The following is a 20,437-nucleotide window of genomic DNA, read 5'->3' on the forward strand; positions in this document are numbered from 1 at the left end:
AAGAGATGGAAGAAACAGGGTGTTTTTTAGGAAACATACGTGCTTCATATATTTGAGGCCCCAGGTTCAATACCCAGCATCAGGAACAAACAAAACACACATCCAAAGTCAGGCTTCTACCACAGTAGAGCCAAAATATCATTAAGTTGGAGATCATCTGTAGAGTTACCAGTAATGGACTTACATAACTTTAAAAAGTCAACAAGTAAAATTAAATAAAATGACCAATGAAAACTCAGTGAAGGCAGAAAACAAGAGTGTTTTTGTTAAAAGTTTCAAATATGACACATAATAATCCAACTATATTAATAATCTCTTTAACTGTAAATAACAAAACTACACCAATCAAAGGAGATTGGCAGAGTGGACTTTCAAAACCTGCTTTAAGTATAAAGGCAAAAATAAGTCACAAGCAAGGCAACAGTGCAAGATATACCATGTTAATGTTAATCCAAATGAAGCTGGAGCAGCTAAGTCAATTTTAGACAAAGCAAATTTCAGAACAAGGAAAATAATGAGGAATAAGTAGGGGCATTAAAAATGATACTTTTCTGGTAAGAAACAACAGTCTTTAATATGGATGTACCAAACAAAAAAGCATCAAAGCACATGAGTTGAATGCAGATACAAGAGCGAGGAAACAGACCGAGCTAATACTACAGTTGGAGATTTCAACAGCTCCCTTTCATTAACAGATCCAACATTTGTGTAGTGGGTGGGGGGTGTAAGGACAGTGACAAATTGAACAATATCATCAATCAATGGCATTGCCTTGACAGTTATATAATGTTTCACCTAACAAAAGAATACATCTTCTTCTCAAACTCTCACTAAACCTTTGCTAATATAGACTGAACTAGTATCATAAGACACACAAATTTTAAAGAACAAAAGTCATACAAACTATTATCTCATGCCATAATGGGAATAAGCTAGAAATCGACAACAAAAAGATAACTCAAATGTCCTAGTAATGAAAGGATAAATAGAGCATCTCAAAATATTTAGAAATTAAACTCTATGCTTCTAAATCACAATAGGTCAAAGAAGAAACCACAAGTTGTGGTTTATATACACACAATGAAATGCTACTCAGCTACTAAAAATGGTGACTTCACCTTCACTTCATCTTGGATGGAGCTTGAAGGAATCATGTTAAATGAGATAAGTCAGAAAAAGAAGGATGAATATGGAATAATCTCACGCATAGACACAAGCTGAAAAAATACTACCATGACGCCAGCCTGCCTTTCCTGGGAAGATGACCTCACTAATCTGTCCTGGAACTCCACTGCCCCAGAGCCCTAACCCACTAGGGAAATGTAGAGACAGGCTGGGGGTATGGATCGACCTGCCAACGCCCATGTCCAGCAGAGAAGCAATTCCAGAAGCCAGACCTCTGAACTTCTATGCCCCTTAGAGATCTCTTGTCTATGAAACAGGGAACCTTCCAATGGAGGGGATGGGATATGGCACACTGGTGGTGGGAACTGTATGAATTGTACCCCTCTAATACCACAGTCTTGTCAATCATTATTAAATCACCAATAATAAATTAAAAAAAAAAAGGGCACGGGTAGATAGCATAATGGTTATGCAAAGAGATTCTCGTGCCTGAGGCTCCAAAGTCCCAGGTTCAATCCAATGCACCACCATAAGCCAGAGCAGTATTCTGGTAATAAATAAATAAATAAATAAATAAATAAATTTTAAAAAAGAAGTTAAAAAATAAGAAGACACAAAGCAGAACTTGGACCAAAGTAAAGAATTCTGTGGTGGGGGAAAGGGTTCAGGCCCTAGAACATGATGTGGGGTGGGGGGTGAACTGTTATGTGGAAAATTTTCCACATAATACTCAATAGATTTTCCTTAGATATCTTTGATCCAACTGAAGTTTATAATGCTATCCCAGAACACAGAAATGTTATACATGTATAAACTGTTGTATTTTATTTTTTGTTACTGTATTTTATTGTTGAGAGTAAACTGTTAATCCCCCAATAAAAAGGGAGGGGGAAATAGGGCACCAAAGTAAAAACCCTGTGGTGAGGGGGACAGTGGACATGCGGCTTCCTGGGCTGGCAGTGGTGGGGGGTGGGGTGGGATGGGACACAATCTTTTGGTGATGGGTGGTGTTTATGTACACACCTATTAAATTGTAGTCATATAAATCACTAATTAATATGAGACGAGGGGAAATTGATTGTATGTCTAACAAAGGGACTTTTCAAAGTTAACCCAATTACCAAATAATGTGATGATAACAGTAACTATCCATTGTCTTCTTGAACCCTAAGACAGCAAGAACCTCACATTTCCACTATAGAACCTAAACTTCCCCCAGTCCTGGGACCCTAGGGTAGGGCCCACTTTCCCGTATGCTTCTCCCAATTCTTATCAAATAATATTGCATCTGCTGATTGCAACCTAATCAACGCAACAACTGCCACCTCAACATGCTTCACTTCAGACTGTGTCCAGAGACTTCAGGTGTGGAACGACAACCCTTCAGCTTCGTCACTCGGGTGAGACCTTTCCTTTCATAGTATTCTCTAATTCCATCCCAGGTAGTTCACTTCCTAACAAAGTCCCAAAACCTAGATATAGACCAGGTTCCAGGAGATAGAGCATATGTCCACACATACCCATAAACTAGGGCAAATATACACCTGAAAGCAGTAATACACTATAGAGTTTGCAGTGAGTACCCCCCAACACTTCCTCTCCACTATTCCAACCTTTAGGTCCATGATTGCTCTACAATTTGTTTGGCTTTGTATGTTAACTCTCTTTTCAGCCACCAGGTTCCAGATGCCATCAGGATGCCTGGTCAGGCTTCCCTGGACTGAAGACCCCACCAACATGTCCTAGAGCTCCGCTTCCCCAGAGCCCCACCCTACTAGGGAAAGAGAGAGGCAGACTGGGAGTATGGATCGACCAGTCAACACCCATGTTCAGCGGGGAAGCAATTACAGAAGCCAGACCTCCCACCTTCTGCAACCCAGAAGGACCCTGGGTCCATGCTCCCAGAGGGATAGAGAATGGGAAAGCTATTGGGGAGGGGATGGGATATGGAGATTGGGTGGTGGGAATTGTGTGGCGTTGTACCCCCCATCCTATGATTTTGTTAATGTCTCCTTTCTTAAATAAACAAACAAATAAATAAATAAGGGGGGAAAGAAATTTAAAAATCCAAATGTATGAAGTTATTCTGTGCATATGAATTGGAAGACTCAATGCTGTTAAGCTGTCAACTATTTTCAACTTGAACTACACATCCAATACAATCACAATGCCAGTAAGTTATTTTGTAGATATCAACAAACTAAATTCATAGGCTGATACAAAAAAGCAAATGATCCAGAACAGCCAACAAAACACTAACAATTAACAACGCTGGAGAACTGACATTTACTATAAAGTCCTCAAGCCATCGTCAATAAGATAGTGCAGTATTGGTGAAGAATAGTCACAAAGATCAAGAGAACAGAATTGAGACTCAAAATATAGACTCAGCATAAACATAGCCCATCTCTGACAAAGGAGAAAACCCAATCCAGTGGAGAAAGAAGTCTTTTCAGCTAGTGGTGATGGGCATCTATCTGTATGCAAAAGAGTGAATCTAGACACAAAGCTAACATCTCTTCACAAAATTACTCAAAGTCGATCAGAGGCCTAAATGCAAAATGAAAAAGTATCGTTTCTCCAAGATAACCTAGAAAACCAGGTGACTTTGATGATGAGTGATTACATACACCAGGAAAGAAAAAGAAAAAAAAAAGCCTTCCATGATGAAAAAGAAATACAATCATTCTTATCCACAGGAGCTATTGCTGCAGATATAGAGTATTCTAAAGCATCCACAGGCAAAAGGAAAAGTAGAGCTGGGGCTGGGTGGTGGTGCACCTGGTTGAGCGCACATGTTACAATGCACAAGGACCCAGGTTCGAGCCCCCAGTCCCAACCTGCAGGGGGAAAGCTTCACAAGTGGTGAAGCAGTGCAGCAGATGTCTCTTTGTCTCTCACTCTATCTCCCCTTTCCCTCTTGATTTCTGTCTCAAATGAATAAAGATAATAAAAATAAAAAAAAAGAAAATCAAAGCTAATGAACACATTCAGCAAAGTTTCAGCTCTACTAAAAATAGGTAAAGGACCTGAAATAGACACTCCTTCAAAGAAGAAAAACAAATGGCCAATAAGCACATGAAAAGATGTTCAACATTACTAATCATTTGGAGAATAAAAATAAAAACCACAATGTGATTAGCACTCTACAGCAAGGAGGATGACTACAGTAATAAAGTAAGGGGAATGTGTTGGCAAAGATCTAGAGAAAATGGAAGACTGCTGGTGGGACTACAAAGTGATATAGCCACTGTGGAAAACTAGCAGATGTTGTTTCAAAAATGTTAAAAGTAGGATTCCCATATTTTCTAAGTTTACACCTGAATGAGCTGACAACAGGGACTCTAACAGAACTTACACATCAAAGTCACAGCAATGTTTTTCACAAGAGTTAAAAGCTAAATGTCCACGGGCAAATGAATGGATAAACAAAATATGGTATATCCATACAGTGGAGTATTAGTCACAAAATGGCCTGGAGTTGGTACATACAGTGAACCTCAACACTATGCTAAGCGAAAAAAGTCAGACTCAAAAGGTCACATAGTGGTGTGTGTACTTCAATTTATAAAAAATATCCAGAATAGATCATTTCTTGAGACAAAAAGCGGACTGATAGTTGATTATAATAAGAGCAAAAATAAATAAATAATTTAGCACAATACCTAGCAGTTATCGGTACTTTAACAAAGATTAGTACTATTTTTCGTAATTTTACTTGATATATATTACGAAGACATTTCAAGATTTTTGCCATTAGTCAATAGTACTACTTCCTCGTTCCAGTTCCCAGTCCTCTTATGGGGCTATAGAAAATGCTTTTCTTTCTTTGTTTTTATTTCTGTTTTATTACTGACATGGGTTTGCTCCTAAGCAAGTTTTAATGGAAAATTTTGTCAAAAAAATAAGGAAAGGTTTCACACTATCATCCCAATTACAATCACTCACATCTCGTTCTCCCAAACTATATTTTAAGCTCCCTGACAAAACATGGCCTCATACTTGTTCATTTATACATGCCAGACTAAATGCCTCAGAAATAGGGATTTCAGCTGACAGACTCTAGCAGAATCAGTGACCAACAAGAGTGCCTGGCATTTCACAGACACTCAATAGATTTTTCCTTAGATATCTTTGATCCAATTGAAGTTTATAATGCTATCCCAGAACACAGTGTTTTAAATACAAGAGACAAGGAAGTTTTTAAGTAAAAATGCAGCAACGAGTAAAATAAACCTTCAAATTAAGAAAGGGTGTTATGCAAAAACGCTATAGACTATAAACTATCATTTCTAACTTAGGGGTTGCGTAACTTTTTATATAGAAATAGACCTCTATGCTCCTTAGCGTAGCCATCAAATTTCAGCAGCTGGTATGGAGTTATGCCTGATCGTTTACAAGTGTTGACTATCTGAACACTGTTGATCAGCCCCTTTCCTTGTATTTCCAGTGACTATATCTTTTAGGTTTATTTAGAAAAATGATTCATACTCATCTTTGAGTATTAGAGAAATGCTATGTCCAAGAGAGTATAAACCCCTTAAAATTAGGCATTCATCAGAGACTAATGAAATTACTCATCTGACGGTATAAAAAGGCTGCTATCTCCTTTGAACTAATGATGTTATTTATGATTAGCATAAAGTGGATGTTAAAGTCCACTTAGTGGCCCAGCCAACTCATCCTCTAGATGGGGGTCACTGGAAGGCTAAGAGAAAGAATGTGATCATTTAGGAACTGAGTCACTACAGGAAAGATAAATGTGTCTCTACTGCAGGCAGAGCTAGTAAGAACTGGTTTGAATATAGCCATTCCCTACAAAGCACAGACCAAATCCAAATTAAGAGGATGAAGACCAAAGGCAACCAGGAAGCCTGCAAAAGCCCCCAAATTCTGACTGTCCCCTAAAGAAATCTAACTCACATGGAAACTCACACTAAAACCACGATTTCTTTTATTGACAACAGGCCAACAGAAATCTGGGTGGCGTTCCCTACACCAGCAAACGAGCAACATCTGAAGTGCAAAATCTTGATAATACAAACAATTATGACTTTGGTGAAGCCTTTGTAGTATTTTCAGACTGTTGTACAATTAACTGGATCAGCAACGAAAAGCTGGCTCTGGAAAGGCAAACACACAGAACTAACAATTCTATATAATGAGCCCTGCAGCTGTTTTCCCCAGCGATGATGTCTGCTATCTTTACTCTCAGCCTAAAGTCCATTTTCAAACGGCATCTCCTTACTCTCTAAAACCTGTGGTGAGTGAGTGTCATTTAAGAGGGGGTAATTACTTTAAAGGGATTACGGCAAAATAATCCATCAACCTGAAAACATTCCCAGCTTCATCCTATCTTTATTATAAGTCCCAAGTTTGTCTATAATTGTATTTAAATGCTAGAAATTCTGCACAGAGAAAGACAACAGCCCACATTTTATTTTTACCTAAATAAGAGGGAAAGTAATGGTGAAGTAAACATAACTAATCCCATATAATCAGTTTTTCATTGTTGACTGATCTGAGTTTCATTTTTAAAACTCAATTCACGTGTAAAAAAAAATAATAATAAAACCTGAAAACTAGAGAAAAATCTTTGTTTCTTTGAAAGTGGAAAAGAACAGAAACAATATATGTTTATTTTGTTCTACTAGGAAATAACTTTGCGGCCTAGATGTAAGACTATATAGAATCTGTTAAATTGGTTCATCCACTTTCCCTCAAGTATCTTCTTAGAACAGGTTTTTTTTTTTTTTAAAGAATTTATTGGGAGTCAGGCGGTAGCACAGCGGGTTAAGCGCAGGTGGCGCAAGAGCAAGGACCGGCGTAAGGATCCCGGTTCGAGCCCCCGGATCCTCACCTGCAGGGGAGTTGCTTCACAGGCGGTGAAGCAGGTCTGCAGGTGTCTATCTTTCTCTCCCCCTCTCTGTTTTCCCCTCCTCTCTCCATTTCTCTCTGTCCTATCTTACAACAATAACATCAATAACAACAATAACAACAACAATGAAAAACAAAAAGGGCAACAAAAGGAAAATAAATATAAAAAAATTTAAAGACTTTATTTATTTATAATGAGAAATAGAGAAGAGAAAGAGCCAGACATCACTCTGGTACATGTGCTGCCAGGGATTGAACCTGGGAGCTCATGCTTGAGAGTCCAATGCTTTATCCACTGCTCCACCTCCCCAACTACAGAACAGGTATTTTTTTACAGTAACCAAATTATCACTCAGCCTTTTTTGTTGGGAGAGAAAAAAAAAAAATCAAACTTAAGTAGGAAAAGGAATCACGAAGTCAACATGTATAATGCTTACTGAAAATGAAGTCGAGTGCAAAAGACAAATTGTGGGTATTAAAGTCATAGCAAATAGCCAGAAATATGAATATTCTTAATGAATGAACATTTAGTCAGACCCAGTCTTCCTGCTACTCTCAATTTCTCAACTCTCAAAAGAGAAAAATGACACAATCCACATTTCCGCTATCTACTCCCTCCTTGCAATTTGGCATTCAATGTCCTGCTTCACCAGAAGACGTCACTAATGAATGCTGCTGGTATAAATGAAATGAATTTCCCCACACTTCAATCCTCATTATCTTGATTCTCTGTGGATTTTTACTGCTGGAGGATAACTTTTGTCTTTCTTTCTTTTTAAATCTTTCTTCCCTGCTCTCAAGAGATCTGCCTCCTTCTCTTTTCAGTCTGACCATTTATTTGGTTTGGTTCGCTATTTACCAGAGCACTGCTCAAGTCTGCCTATTAGTGGTGCTGGGGTTTGAACCTTGAACCTCTTGCATACAAATTCTGTGTGTGACCTCTGCACTGTCCCCCCAGTGCTCAGTCTGATCAGTTAAAAATACCCTTCCATTTGCTCTGCACTCTAGGGCAGTGAACAGCATTTCATAACTCCATCTGTTGCTCAACCTAGCTATTTTTTGGAGGTAGATCGAAGCCAGCCCTACCAGTTACTAGCTGCGTAGTCTTGGCCCTCTTACATAACCTTTCCATGGTTGTGTTTCCTCATTTGTAAAATGGGCTAAAGGTAAAAGGTCAAAGATTTATGTGAACTGAAGAGAAACCAGGGGAAGATGGATTGATACTGGGGCAGCTTGGAATGTTCCTACTATTGACCATAGAATGTGAGCTCAGATCTACAGGGATGCAGAGGTCACATAGGCTTATAAGCTGAATATGGGCCCCAGATCACACCAAATCGATAGGGTTTACAGTCAACAATATCTATACTCCTTTCCCATATTAGGGAGCTACTCTCTTCCCTGATGCAGCTTTCTGGTCCTTTTTCCAGCCATGACATCATCTCCCCAGACAATAACTTGGATCCACCTGCATATCAGATTTCAGGCTCAGGGGAAAAAAGAAAAAGAAAAAAAAAACTAGTATAGCCACAGGACCTTTGGAATATAACTAAAATATGCCTACTAGCTATCTACAAAATGGAGGACCCCCCAACTCTTCATCTGAACTATTCCAGCCTTTAGGTCCATGATTGGTCAACAATTTGTTTGTCTTTGTATGTTAACTCTCTTTTCAGCCACCAGGTTCCAGATGCTAGCATGACGCTGACCAGACTTCCCTGGACAGACAACCCCACCAATGTGTCCTGGAGCTCTGCTTCCCCAGAGCCCTGCCCCACTAGGGAAAGAGAGAGGCAGACTGGGAGTATGGATAGACCTGTCAACGCCCATGTTCAGCAGGGAAGCAATTACAGAAGCCAGACCTTCCACCTTCTGCATCCCACAATGACCTTGGGTCCATACTCCCAGAGGGTTAAAGAATAGGAAAGCTATCAGGGGAGGGGATGGGATACGGAGTTCTGGTGGCGGGAATTGTGTGGGGTTGTACCCCTCTTATCCTATGGTTTTGTCAATGTTTCCTTTATATAAATAAAATTTTAAAAAACGGGGTACAGGTAGTAGCGCTGTGGAGAGGAGATGTAGAACACCTGGACACCTAGGTCACAGCAGGTGCCCCACAGGTTGTATTTATTAGACACAGGCTTGCTGTCCCGCTGCCATTTTGTTCTTTATTATAAAAGTCAGTCTCCCACCCACCCTCCCACCCACCCTCCCCCAATCTTACGACACCTTTTTTAGTCACCTTATTGTTTCCTGAACACTTACAAGATATACCCCGTTATCAGATCATTCACAGCTTTGAATAATTAGCTATCTCAAAGAGTATATGTTACCTACAGCTACAAATCCAAACTTCTCATATGTCAACCCCAGCAACAGGGGAGGAACACATGACTCAGCACTTCCCTGTCTTGGACTCCTCCAACCTCTCTCAACTGGGGAGGGAGCACAGGCTCCTGCCTGCTCAAGTTCAAACTGCAGCTCCCTATTTTAAGCCCCCTCCCATTCTCCCCTCTTTGTTGAGGGCATGACCTCTCTGGGCTTCTAGGAAGCAAAGTGTCCTGCAAATCATGCCCCCCACACACACACACACACAAGCACTTCAAAGCAGACACACAAAGAAAATGAGCAGCGCTACTACAGGGCAGAAGTCCAAGAGAGAACTGCTCCCAAAGGTGAGTGGTCATGGGCAGCCCCAAACAGCTCTAATGCCACCACTTAGAGCTGTCATAGACAGGCCAGCCTGAGCTTATAACGATAAACAGAAGCTGTCGAGAAGAGTACAGTTACATTTTTCTTTTTCAATTGGGCTGCATTTATTTCTGTAAATTAAGACACATGGTCTTTGGCCTACAGCAGCCTGATAGTGTATTGTATTCACAAAACACAAGATACATCTGTTTATAAACATGACCTCTACAGTTCTTGCAAGAGCACACAGATTAAAACAGTGGCTTCCTTTCAGGCTGATTCAAATATAGAATATGCTGGGAATTATTTAATTATATATACACCCACAGCCAACCTTCACAGAAAGCAATCAAAATTCTGCTCAAGAGCCCATACAGACCTCTGCACAAGTAGTCACACAGACCCAGATTTTCACATTTTATAAGCATTTCATTACATTTTTAAAGTGTATACAAAATATGTGAGTATGGCTATTTTACACATAATGGGTACAACAGGGAGTCTTATATCCATTTTAGCTGTAAGATTTCATAGCAATACATCTGTTTGATTCTAAAGGGTAGATCTTACCAGAAGCATGAACTTCTTCTCTACTTAGAATAACAGGGTAAAGATTTGAAGATCTGATTCCAGATGAGAAAGGGATATATTCTAACCAGTCTAGTGCCTAAACAGCTGCAGATTCCAAAAGGAGTTCTATGTTTCTCTGGATGAGCTCCTAACTTGGGCTTTAAATTTTCCAAGCAGTTTGATGTTTTAGATGCAAGAAAGGGAAAAGCAACAATACTTAGGAACGCTGATCGATGAGGCCCTCCTTTAGTGGAATGCAGTAAAAAGTGAATTTTTAAATGCAATTTCATTTACAGCAACATCACTGCCCCCCTCCACTGGTTATTTTTTAAGGTAATTATTTTTCTATCTCTTCAGACAGATCATAAAGCCATACAGGGGAAAGAAAAACACGGTTTAGGGGCGGGGGAGACAGCATAATGGTTATGCAAAGAGACTCTCATGCCTCTTTTTTTAAGAGCCTCATGAGGCTCCAAAGTCCCAGGTTCAATCCCCCCACCACCACCATAAGCCAGAGCTGAGCAGTGCTCTGGTGAAAGAAAGAAAGAAAGAAAGAAAGAAAGAAAGAAAGAAAGAAAGAAAGAAAGAAAGAAAGAAAGAAAGAAAGAAAGAGAGAGAGAGAGGGAGAGGGAGAGAGAGAGAGAGGGAGGGAGGGAGGGAAGGAGGGAGGGAGGAGAGAGAGAGAAGGAAGTGTGTTAAAGACAGAAAGAAAGAAAATAACATTGTTGGGAGATCTGCATTATGTATCTGAAATGCTTAGAGCTTCAACTCAAAGGTTAAGGTGATGAACTGAGGCTTCCATTACAATGTTGCACAAATCGAGCCACAGTACAAAAGGAGGTATTATGTTCGAGAAGATTGGAGTTTAACTTGGAACACCAACATCTCATGTCCCCTGAGTAGTAGCCACTTAGCAGTTCGATCACTTTAAAGCTTCAGGATGTATTGTAACCCAAGGCAGCTCATTAAAAACACAGCCTTTCATTTGAGAGCTTTCGTTTATTTAAAGTGTTAAACTTATCTTTGAAATTTGAAATTCCTAATCACCCAGAATCAAGAACTAATAGTATTCAAACTAGTTTTTGAGGATTAGCAGATATCTTTAGATATAACTGTTAACCAAAATAAAATACTTCAGGTATTCAATTTTAAGAACAGAAATTTTGAATTAGAGACATGTGATCTAAAATCCACTGTCATAAAGCCTTCAGCCCAAAACATTTGCATTATTTTGCACAATAGAAAAGAACAGACATGAAAATTCTATCATCTTTATTTAAATATATACATATAGATGGATGTTACAAATAGATATACAAATGTAAATAGATATACAAATGCATATAGACAAACATACAGAATTTTAAATGCTGGGGATTAAATTACTAAACTCAGATATTCTAAATCATATTACAAAATATCACAAAACTTAAAAAATATATAAACAAGTTATATCTAAAATAGCATGAGGTCAGGTATTAATATCCAGATGAGGCGTGCTGTACAGAAAAAGTTAACCTGATGTCCGATATGGTTATAGTTTCCATATTTGCCATTCTAAAGCCAAGACTGAGTAAAGCAAGCACTCCATTGAACTGGAAACTTCTCTGATGGTCAAAGAAGAAGAAAAGAAAAAGAAAAGAAAAAAAAGCCAACACCTCATAATAAGATGCATTTCAAGACTGTCCAAAGGTGGTCAGCTATAATCAAAAATCATAACCAAACATTATTATCCCAAGCCTTACTTCCTAACCAAACAAACACCTACCACTATTCTTCCAAATCTGAACTGAAATCCATCAAGCAATCTATGTTACTGGGTCTATTTGGAAAATGCTGACTGAATGATTACTCCTTGCTCATAAGTACTTGAACATGAATTAAATGTGTCACTACCTTGATTTCTCCCCTGCCGCCACTAGGCAGCTTCTCACCAGTATATAAGTGGGTTGGGGGGGGGGGGGGAGGGAGACTAGCATGTGGCTGTGGCTGCCGAGAGCTAGTCTCTACCAAATCAGAATAAAGCAGTCTCTGCCTTCCAGGTTCACATATTAATTCTACCTCATTAAGCATCATCATAACCAGTTTTAGCCAGATGCCCACATGCACAGAAGACTATATTAGCTTCCAAACATTCAAAACACTCAGAAATACAAATGATATAATTTTTCAAAGCCATGCACTTACTTTGTGTCTGCATTTAAGTACAACTCCATAGGCTCCTATAATAAAAAGAAGTAAACAATCAGAAGCATGTATGTATACCAACTATAGCTATTGGAGAAGTCAAAGGTCAGATAAAGTTCCATTGACTAACAGCATGCTACACTGATTGTTCTTAAAGGGCCACGATTCTGCAGTGATAATGCAAAGAGCCATATCCAAGTTCAACATGGTTTTTTATCATATACATTTTATAAACCAAGAATATAAGCAACCCATTTCCCCCAACAAATATTTTTATCTTATTTTCCTCCAATGAATATTTTAAAATATTTCTCTTTTTAAAGAAAATTTCACTTGAGACTTTTTTTTTTTATTGAAGTCTAAAATTTCTGAAGATCTAGACTTAAGAACTTTAAGAGTGGCAGTCCGGGAGGTGGCGCAGTGGATAAAACATTGGACTCTCAAGTGTGAGGTTCTGAGTTCAATCCCCGGCAGCACATGTACCAGAATGATGTCTGGTTCTTTTCTCTCATGAGTAAATTAAAAAAAAAAACACTTTAAGAGTAACTAAAAATTAATTCAAAATATTCTAAGAAACATAAAAAATTAGGAGGTAAGGATTCCTCACTAACAAGCTGAAGCACAGAGCCTACTATGTTCTCAGTCCCTATGAGACAATTAAACCCTCTTCTAGAACACTGGAATGTTTTCCTAGCTGGCAAAACCATACAGGCTCCAGCATTCCAATTAATAACTAGCAGGCACCATAAATATTTTGGCCATAAACACTCAATTCACGGGCACAGCAACTCAAGGCTCTCTGGCCATTTACAGAAAAACACTCCCACTTTTTTTGTTTTTAAGGTATTTTGATGAGATTAATCGTTACCTTTTGGTTAGCTTATCCTATTACCTAGACATTAAACTATTTACTCCAAGACAGAGTTGACAGGCATCTACTTAACTGAAGTTAAAGTTATGTTGTGAAAAACCTAATTAGGATGACCAAAATGTACCATGATCACTGAGGTTTGGAGAACTGTCGAGAACACTGATGTTAACAGACAGGCAAAGACTGCATATACTTATGAAAAGGGAGAAGGGGACTTGAGGAAGATGATGTGGGAAATCTGTCTCCAACTGAGACTAAGGAACACCAACAAGTTTCCCTCACTCTGGTGGAGATGGGTGAATCTTATTATCATAGTTAGAATGGAATCACTTCCACATAAACTCAACAATCACCAGGCAATCTTCACCTAACGGCTGGGCCAGTTTTTCTTCTCTTTAATAGGGGTGAAAATGCACAGTAAGTGACAGAAATGTAGCTTGGTTGACAGTTTCGAGTGTCCTGACTCTCTCTCTCTCTCTTTCTGTCTCTGTCTCTGTCTCTCTCTCCACATAGTAGTTTATGAAGAAAATCTACATGGTAATGATAGTTCTGACAACTTAAACTAACATATTCTGACTTACAAGAGTCTGATAGTGTTGATCTGAGTTGATCACTAAGGCAAGGCAATGGTCCAGAAAAACTTAGGTTCAAAATTTGAAGCATCAGGGACCAGGTGGTGGCTCACCTGGGTAATTGCACACATTACAATGCACAAGGACCTGGGTTCAAGCCCCTGGTCCCCACCTGTAGGTATCTCTGTTTCTCTCCCTCTCTATCTCCCCCCCCCAATTTCTCTCTGTCTCTATCCAATAATAAATAAATAAATGAAAATACTAAATTTTTTAAGCATTTTAATGCTATCGTACCCTTATGTGCTGACCTTCTCTAGTCAGTAGTTTGACTGTGTTCATTTCTACTGGCAATGCTTTCATAAACTAAAAGGGAGCTATTATAGAACAGTAACTGAAACATGGGAATGTATGTTTATAGAATGCCAATGAAGACAGAGAAGAAGAATTGACTGATGAAGATTCTATTTGACTTCAACTTCAGACTTTGAAGCAAGTACCACATCATTAGTGCATATTTTAATTGTTTCTATTTATCTGAAAGGATTTCACAACTTACTATTAAAGTCTAGCACACCTTTGCTATTCACATAAATGTTTGAACTTCTATTTTCATTTTTTTTTTACAGATTCATTTGTTTATTAGTGGGAGAGGGGAGAAGATGGGGGGAGGGAGAGGGAGAGGGAGAGGGAGAGGGAGAGGGAGAGGAAAAGAGAGGGAAAACAGCCCCAAATATTCTGTTACAGACAGTGCCAGGGACTGAACTCAGGACCTCATTCTTGTTAAGTCTAGCACTTCAGCCACCACACTACCTCTTGGGCCACTTAAATTTCTTTTGAAATTCAGAATTCATTTGAATTTTCTGAGCTATGAAACGTTTACAAAATTTGACCAAAAGCTGTAAATGCCGAGAAATCAATAGCTATGATCACTTATCCTCTGTGGACAGAATCATTTATCAAAATCTTCAAAAAGTATCCTTGCATCAAGATAAGAAAAAAAAATTAAAAAGAAAAAATCAGGAAGACCGGGAGCTAGGTGGTGGTGTACCCAGCTGAGCAGACATAGTACCAGGCACAAGGACCCAGGTTTGAAACCCCGCTCCCCACCTGAAAGTGGGACATTTCATGAGCAATGAAGTCTCTCTCTCTCTGCTCCTCCCCTCTCAATTTCTCTCTGTCCTACAAAAAAATCAAAGACTGTATTTCATTGCATCAGTGTCACTGATTATAAAGATTATTTTGTGTACCACAAAGAAAGGGACACTGCCAGTTAACCATGACATTCTACATATTATAACACACATTCTGATTTTAAAAGTGTTAAAAGATTTATAAAATGTTAAAATATTTATAAAATCATAAAATTGTGTGCCTTGGAATTTATGAAACTGGGTTTTGTCATTCTCAAAAGACACAGGGAAATTATTTATTCACTCATTTACCATATTATCAAGTAAAAGTGAACTTATGCAAATAAGTTTTGTTGTTATTTGAAATAAGCCTAGTTGACATAAAGATGTGTAGCCCTCCATATATATATATACACACACACACACACACACACACACACACACATACATACATACATATATGAAAAGAATGAATAGAAGGCAACCTTAGGAATTTCCTCAAGTGTTGAACTTTAAAAGGTTTTCAGAGGCCCAGGAGGTGACACAGTGGATAGAACATTAAACTCTCAAACATGAAGTCCTGAGTTCAATACCCAACACTGCATGTGCCAGAGTGATGCTCTGGGTCTCTCTCTTTCTCGTTAATAAATACATCGGGGGGGATGCAAATGCCATTAATTGTTCAATTGAAAAGTAACCCAGATAGTTTAAGATTTTTTTTTAATAGTGGCAAAGAGCCAGAGAGTGGTAGAGAGAGAGAGAGAGACCACACAACACCGAAGTTTTCTTCAATGGGTAGGGAGCACTCCAACCAAGGTCACGCGCCTAGCAGTTCTCTAGCGTACCATCCAAATGCTCTATTCCACCTGCCCAGTTTTATTTTTACATTTCACTCTTAAGCATATATTTGAATTGAGATGCATGCATGTATATGTATGTGTATGTTAAATAAGCAACAGTAACTACTGTTACAAGTACACAGAATCACTGCATCAGTAACACTGAATTAGTGCCATCTCAGTGGGAGCTGTAACTATATATGGCTCAGAAAGGGAAGAAACACTACACTTACCTTCACCTACAACCCCAAGGATCTCAAATTTATTCATCACATTACCAATGTTAGGAATCTTCATGAAGACAAACTCCTCTTTTGATGCAAGCCACAAAACATGGCATCCAAAGAGAACTTCTGAGAAAGCTGTGTTGTAAGGAGAAGAAAAAATGTCCAAAAGCAGCAACTTTTACAGGAACTTCACATATTTGTTCTGAGGTGAAACAGTCAGTGATTTCCCTGTAGGAACAAACACAGTGAGAGACATTCAGTTCCATAGCTCAGTACTTTAACAGCATAGCCTACTTTTCCTGTACAGGCCCTTTAAAACCATATTAATATTTCAACTTTTTTTCTGTCACTGGGGCCTGGTGTATGCAAATTTCATGACTACTCTAGGTCAAATTTTTCAGAGAGAGAGAGAGACATGATAGCACCAGAGCTGCCCCTAGTGTCACTGTAGGCCTCCTCATGTGGTGCTGGGCCTCGAACTCTGCTGGACGCAGGACAAGGCAGCTGTCCTATCAGGTGAATTATTTCTCCTGCCTGTTCCATATTGGGAGGAAGGGAGGGAGGAGGGAAATTGGCACCCAAAGGAACATCTATCTAACTGTACCTGGGATGAGTAGCACACTGAGGAGAAAGGGGAAACCTAACCCCATGTAACTTTAGCAAGTAGTGTTTAGCAAACAGCTTGGTTCTTAATGCAGACAGGTAGAAAGAGAAACATATGTGCAAATTCTGACACACATAAATGTATAGACATTCCCTAGTTCCAGAGGAAATGGCACTCCAATAGCCTTAAGAACAGCTGGTACATTACAATATATATATTTAAATTATAAAATATAATATATATATATATATTTCCAAGGGTTCCTTAGAAAAATGGATAATTCCTATGCTATGTCAGGAAAAATAATTTAGGATGTTAAAAAAACTCATGACATATTTTTTTGACTTTCTATGCAAAAATGCATCATGACTTTTCCAACAACCTAACACAGTATGAACCCAAGATCTATTTTTGTGGTGCCAGAAAGTAAGGAAGTGCTCAAAGAATGGTGAGGACATATCTAAAATTTCACCAGTCAGCTTGAAGAGATTCCCACTAGTTATATGAGGAACATCTCAGCACCCAAAGGGGGGGGGGGGCGGGTAGCAGATTATAATCGATACAGGTAAGTTAAGATGCACCAGCACTTAGTGGCATGATTAACAGAGAATGAAAAGCCTTACTTGAGGTGCAACCTCAAAGAATAAATACAGTGATGGGATTAGACAATGCACAGCTGCAACCGCCCAGGTAATAACAATTTCAGGCAAGTACCGTCAGCACATGCTAAAACTAGTGGCAGAAAGTCTGTTGGAAAACAGGATGCTATCCAGCCTCGAATCGGTTTCCTACAAGACACTTATTAATTACGAAGGTGAAAACAGCAATCTCATTGCGTAGTAAGAGTCCTGCCAGGCATCACATAAATTAAAGTCAACATTGTCAAAATAGAACAAGCCAGCGTCCCAAGCCTGCTGACAAAATGCTCACCAGGATCACTCCAGGACATTCCTTCTGAGAAAGAAAAGCCTCCTTCTAACCAAACTGGGAGGTGGTCCACTAAATGGTTGGTCTGTGTTGTTTAAAATGGCTAGGTCTTCAACGATAAGGAACAACCCAACAACTGTCCCAGAAAAGATGACCAAGAGCCACACTGCCTAAATGTAGTGTGTGACACTGGATTGGAACCTAAGCAAAAAAAAAAAAGATGTCTTTGCTATTCATAGTGACTGATAAAATTTAAATATCTACATATTAAACAAATATTTGTGTGTCAATGATATATATTTTTTATTTGGGTAAAAGTATCATGCTTATATAAAACTATGTTCCTGTTCTAAATGGTAAAATGGGTCGAGGCAGTCAAAAGGTTTAACTTCTGGAAAGAAACATCTTGGAGATATGATATACAGCATGATGGCCACAATTAGTAAGACAGTATCATGTGTTTATTTAAAAGCTGTTAAGAGAATAGATCCTAAAAGTGCTCACAGGACAAAATTGTAGCTATATGCAGTGCTACATGTTGACTGGACTTAAGTGTGATGACCATTAGAGTACATGTCAAGTACTCATGTCAACTTGAGATGAGTAACTATTATGATTACTGTATTTTATTAAAAACAAATAAATGAGGAGTCAGGTGGTAGCGCAGTGGGTTAAGCACATGTGGTGCGAAGCAAAGACCAGCATAAGGATCCCGGTTTGAGCCCCCGGCTCCCCACCTGCAGGGGAGTCACTTCACAGGCAGTGAAACAGGTCTGCAGGTGTCTATCTTTCTCTCCTCCTCTCTGTCTTCCCCTCCTCTCTCCATTTCTCTCTGTCCTATCCAACAACAACGACATCAACTACAACAACAATAACTACTACAACAATAAAAAATAAGGGCAACAAAAGAGAAAAATTAATATAAATGAATATTAAAAATTAAAAAATAAATAAATAACCCAGAAGCTCTAGAATAAAAGTCTAATAAGATAAACAAACAAACAAAAAAACTAGAACACAAAAAAACAAGGAAAGGAGACCAAGGTTTTGAGAAAGTTTGCAACAAAGTGTTCAAGGAAAAAAAAAAATTGCTTCTGTGTACAGAAGAAAAGGGAAGAAGAGAATGATAGCGCAGATGTGGTGCGTGCTGGCATGTGGGAGATCTGGGTCAAGGATCTATAAAACAGGAAATCTGTAACTCTTTCAAAGTACGCTATTTTGTTTCAAAAACCTATCCGGAACTAAAGAATAACAGTTGCACCAACATAAAGTACTGGTTTAAAAGAAATTACATCAGAACCAATTAAAAAATTATTTGTTGTCTACGAAACTTGGAATGCTTTAAAAATAAGAGTACTGTACATGGTATCAATATATATTGCCACAGTGAAATGTGCCCTTTTTGTACACGGAGTAGGAATATGAACTACATAGCTATTCTAAAAAACTGTTTAAAAAGTTTAAGTAGGATGTCTATAACTATATACTTCTGTAATGCTTATATTCTGATTAAAATGCATAACAATAACCTACAATAAATTATTTTAAATGTTATAATCTTTAGACTTAATCCCTTGAAAAATTAAGAACATGACAACATTATTATTAAACATTGTCAACGTTATTATTAAACATTATCCTGGTAAGTTCTAGCCAGTTTAGGAAAATGTGGGGGGGGGGGAAATGAATAAATTACCTAGGCTTAGAAAGTGAAAAGTAAAATAGAATGTATAGAGATTTCCCTTTACATAGAAAATACAAAAGAATTATTAAAAGTATAATATTTAGCAAGGTAGCTAAATATACAACTTGACACACAACTATTGACTGCTTTTGTAAACAGTATGAAACCAAAAATGTATTTTGAAAATGCTTAGAAGATTTAGCATTATTACAACAATAAAACAACAAGGGCAACAAAAGGGAATAAATAAATAAATATTTTTTAAAAGAAGAGGATTTAGCACTGGGGGCCAGTGGTGGTGGCCCTAGCAGAGCACACATGTTACAATGTGCAGGGACCGAGGTTCAAGGCCCAGTCGCCACCTACAGGGGGGAAGCTTCACGAGTGGTGAAGCAGGTCTACAGGTGTTTCTCTCGAACTCCACGTCCCTCCTAGCTCTCAAATTCTTTCTGTCTCTAACCAAAATTAACTTAAAATATATTTTTAAAGGGAATAAAAGATACTTCTATTATATCTTTTTTTCTATTACATGTCTATATAACTTTATTCAAAAGCATTAAAGGAGAGCTGAGTGGATGGAACTCTTCCAGTTTTAAGGCCAGAATATTCAATAATGCTATAAAAATAACAATTCTCTCCCAATGTGAATCCAGAGTCCATGCAATTCCCATCGAAATCCCAACAAGGTTTCTTGAAGAATTAAGACAAGCTGATATTATATATTTGTCAGAAAAGTCAGGACACCTTTTTTGCATAGAAAAAAAGGCATGACTTTTCCAACAGCCATGTACACATATACATATATGCAGAGTTCCAGATATACATGACAACTTCCTGAATTTTAAGGAAAAGAAAAGGAGAGGAGGAGGAGGAGGAGGAGGAGGAGAAATAAATGACAAGGCTCAACCTTGAGAGCAGGCTCTAGCTGAATGCTGTAAAGCTTTACCACATGCCTGAGGTCTGGATGGTGTTTTAGAGATTAAACGGGGAGACTTGGGCACAGAGAGTGACAAATTAACTGGGGAACTGATATGAGCCCAGAAGCAGACAGCTTCATCCCTCCAGCTCCATGCTCACCCCCCCTCCCCCCCACCGCAGCCTTCAGAAGAAGCCAGGTCACACCAGCGCCCTCT

The 20,437-nt window shown here is 38.6% G+C and overlaps 1 protein-coding gene across 4 annotated transcripts in view; it reads right to left on the bottom strand.

Moving 5' to 3' along the window:
- CDKL5 (cyclin dependent kinase like 5) overlaps positions 1–20,437 on the bottom strand; it is a 211,206-nt gene that overhangs the window by 115,639 nt on the left and 75,130 nt on the right. For 3 of the 4 annotated variants that reach the window (XR_009547501.1, XR_009547502.1, XM_060182954.1), the window contains exons 2-3: positions 16,096–16,317; positions 12,451–12,485 (exon numbers count right to left, since the gene is read on the bottom strand). Coding sequence is in view for 1 of the 4 variants with exons in the window: in XM_060182954.1 (XP_060038937.1) it covers positions 12,451–12,485; positions 16,096–16,159 (99 nt within the window). In the remaining 3 variants the exon portion in view is untranslated. Of the gene's footprint in view, positions 1–12,450; positions 12,486–16,095; positions 16,321–20,437 lie in introns of those variants that run through there. The other variant, XR_009547503.1, reaches the window with a different exon arrangement.

Source organism: Erinaceus europaeus, chromosome X, assembly GCF_950295315.1.
Source record: "Erinaceus europaeus chromosome X, mEriEur2.1, whole genome shotgun sequence".
NCBI lineage: Eukaryota > Metazoa > Chordata > Mammalia > Eulipotyphla > Erinaceidae > Erinaceus > Erinaceus europaeus.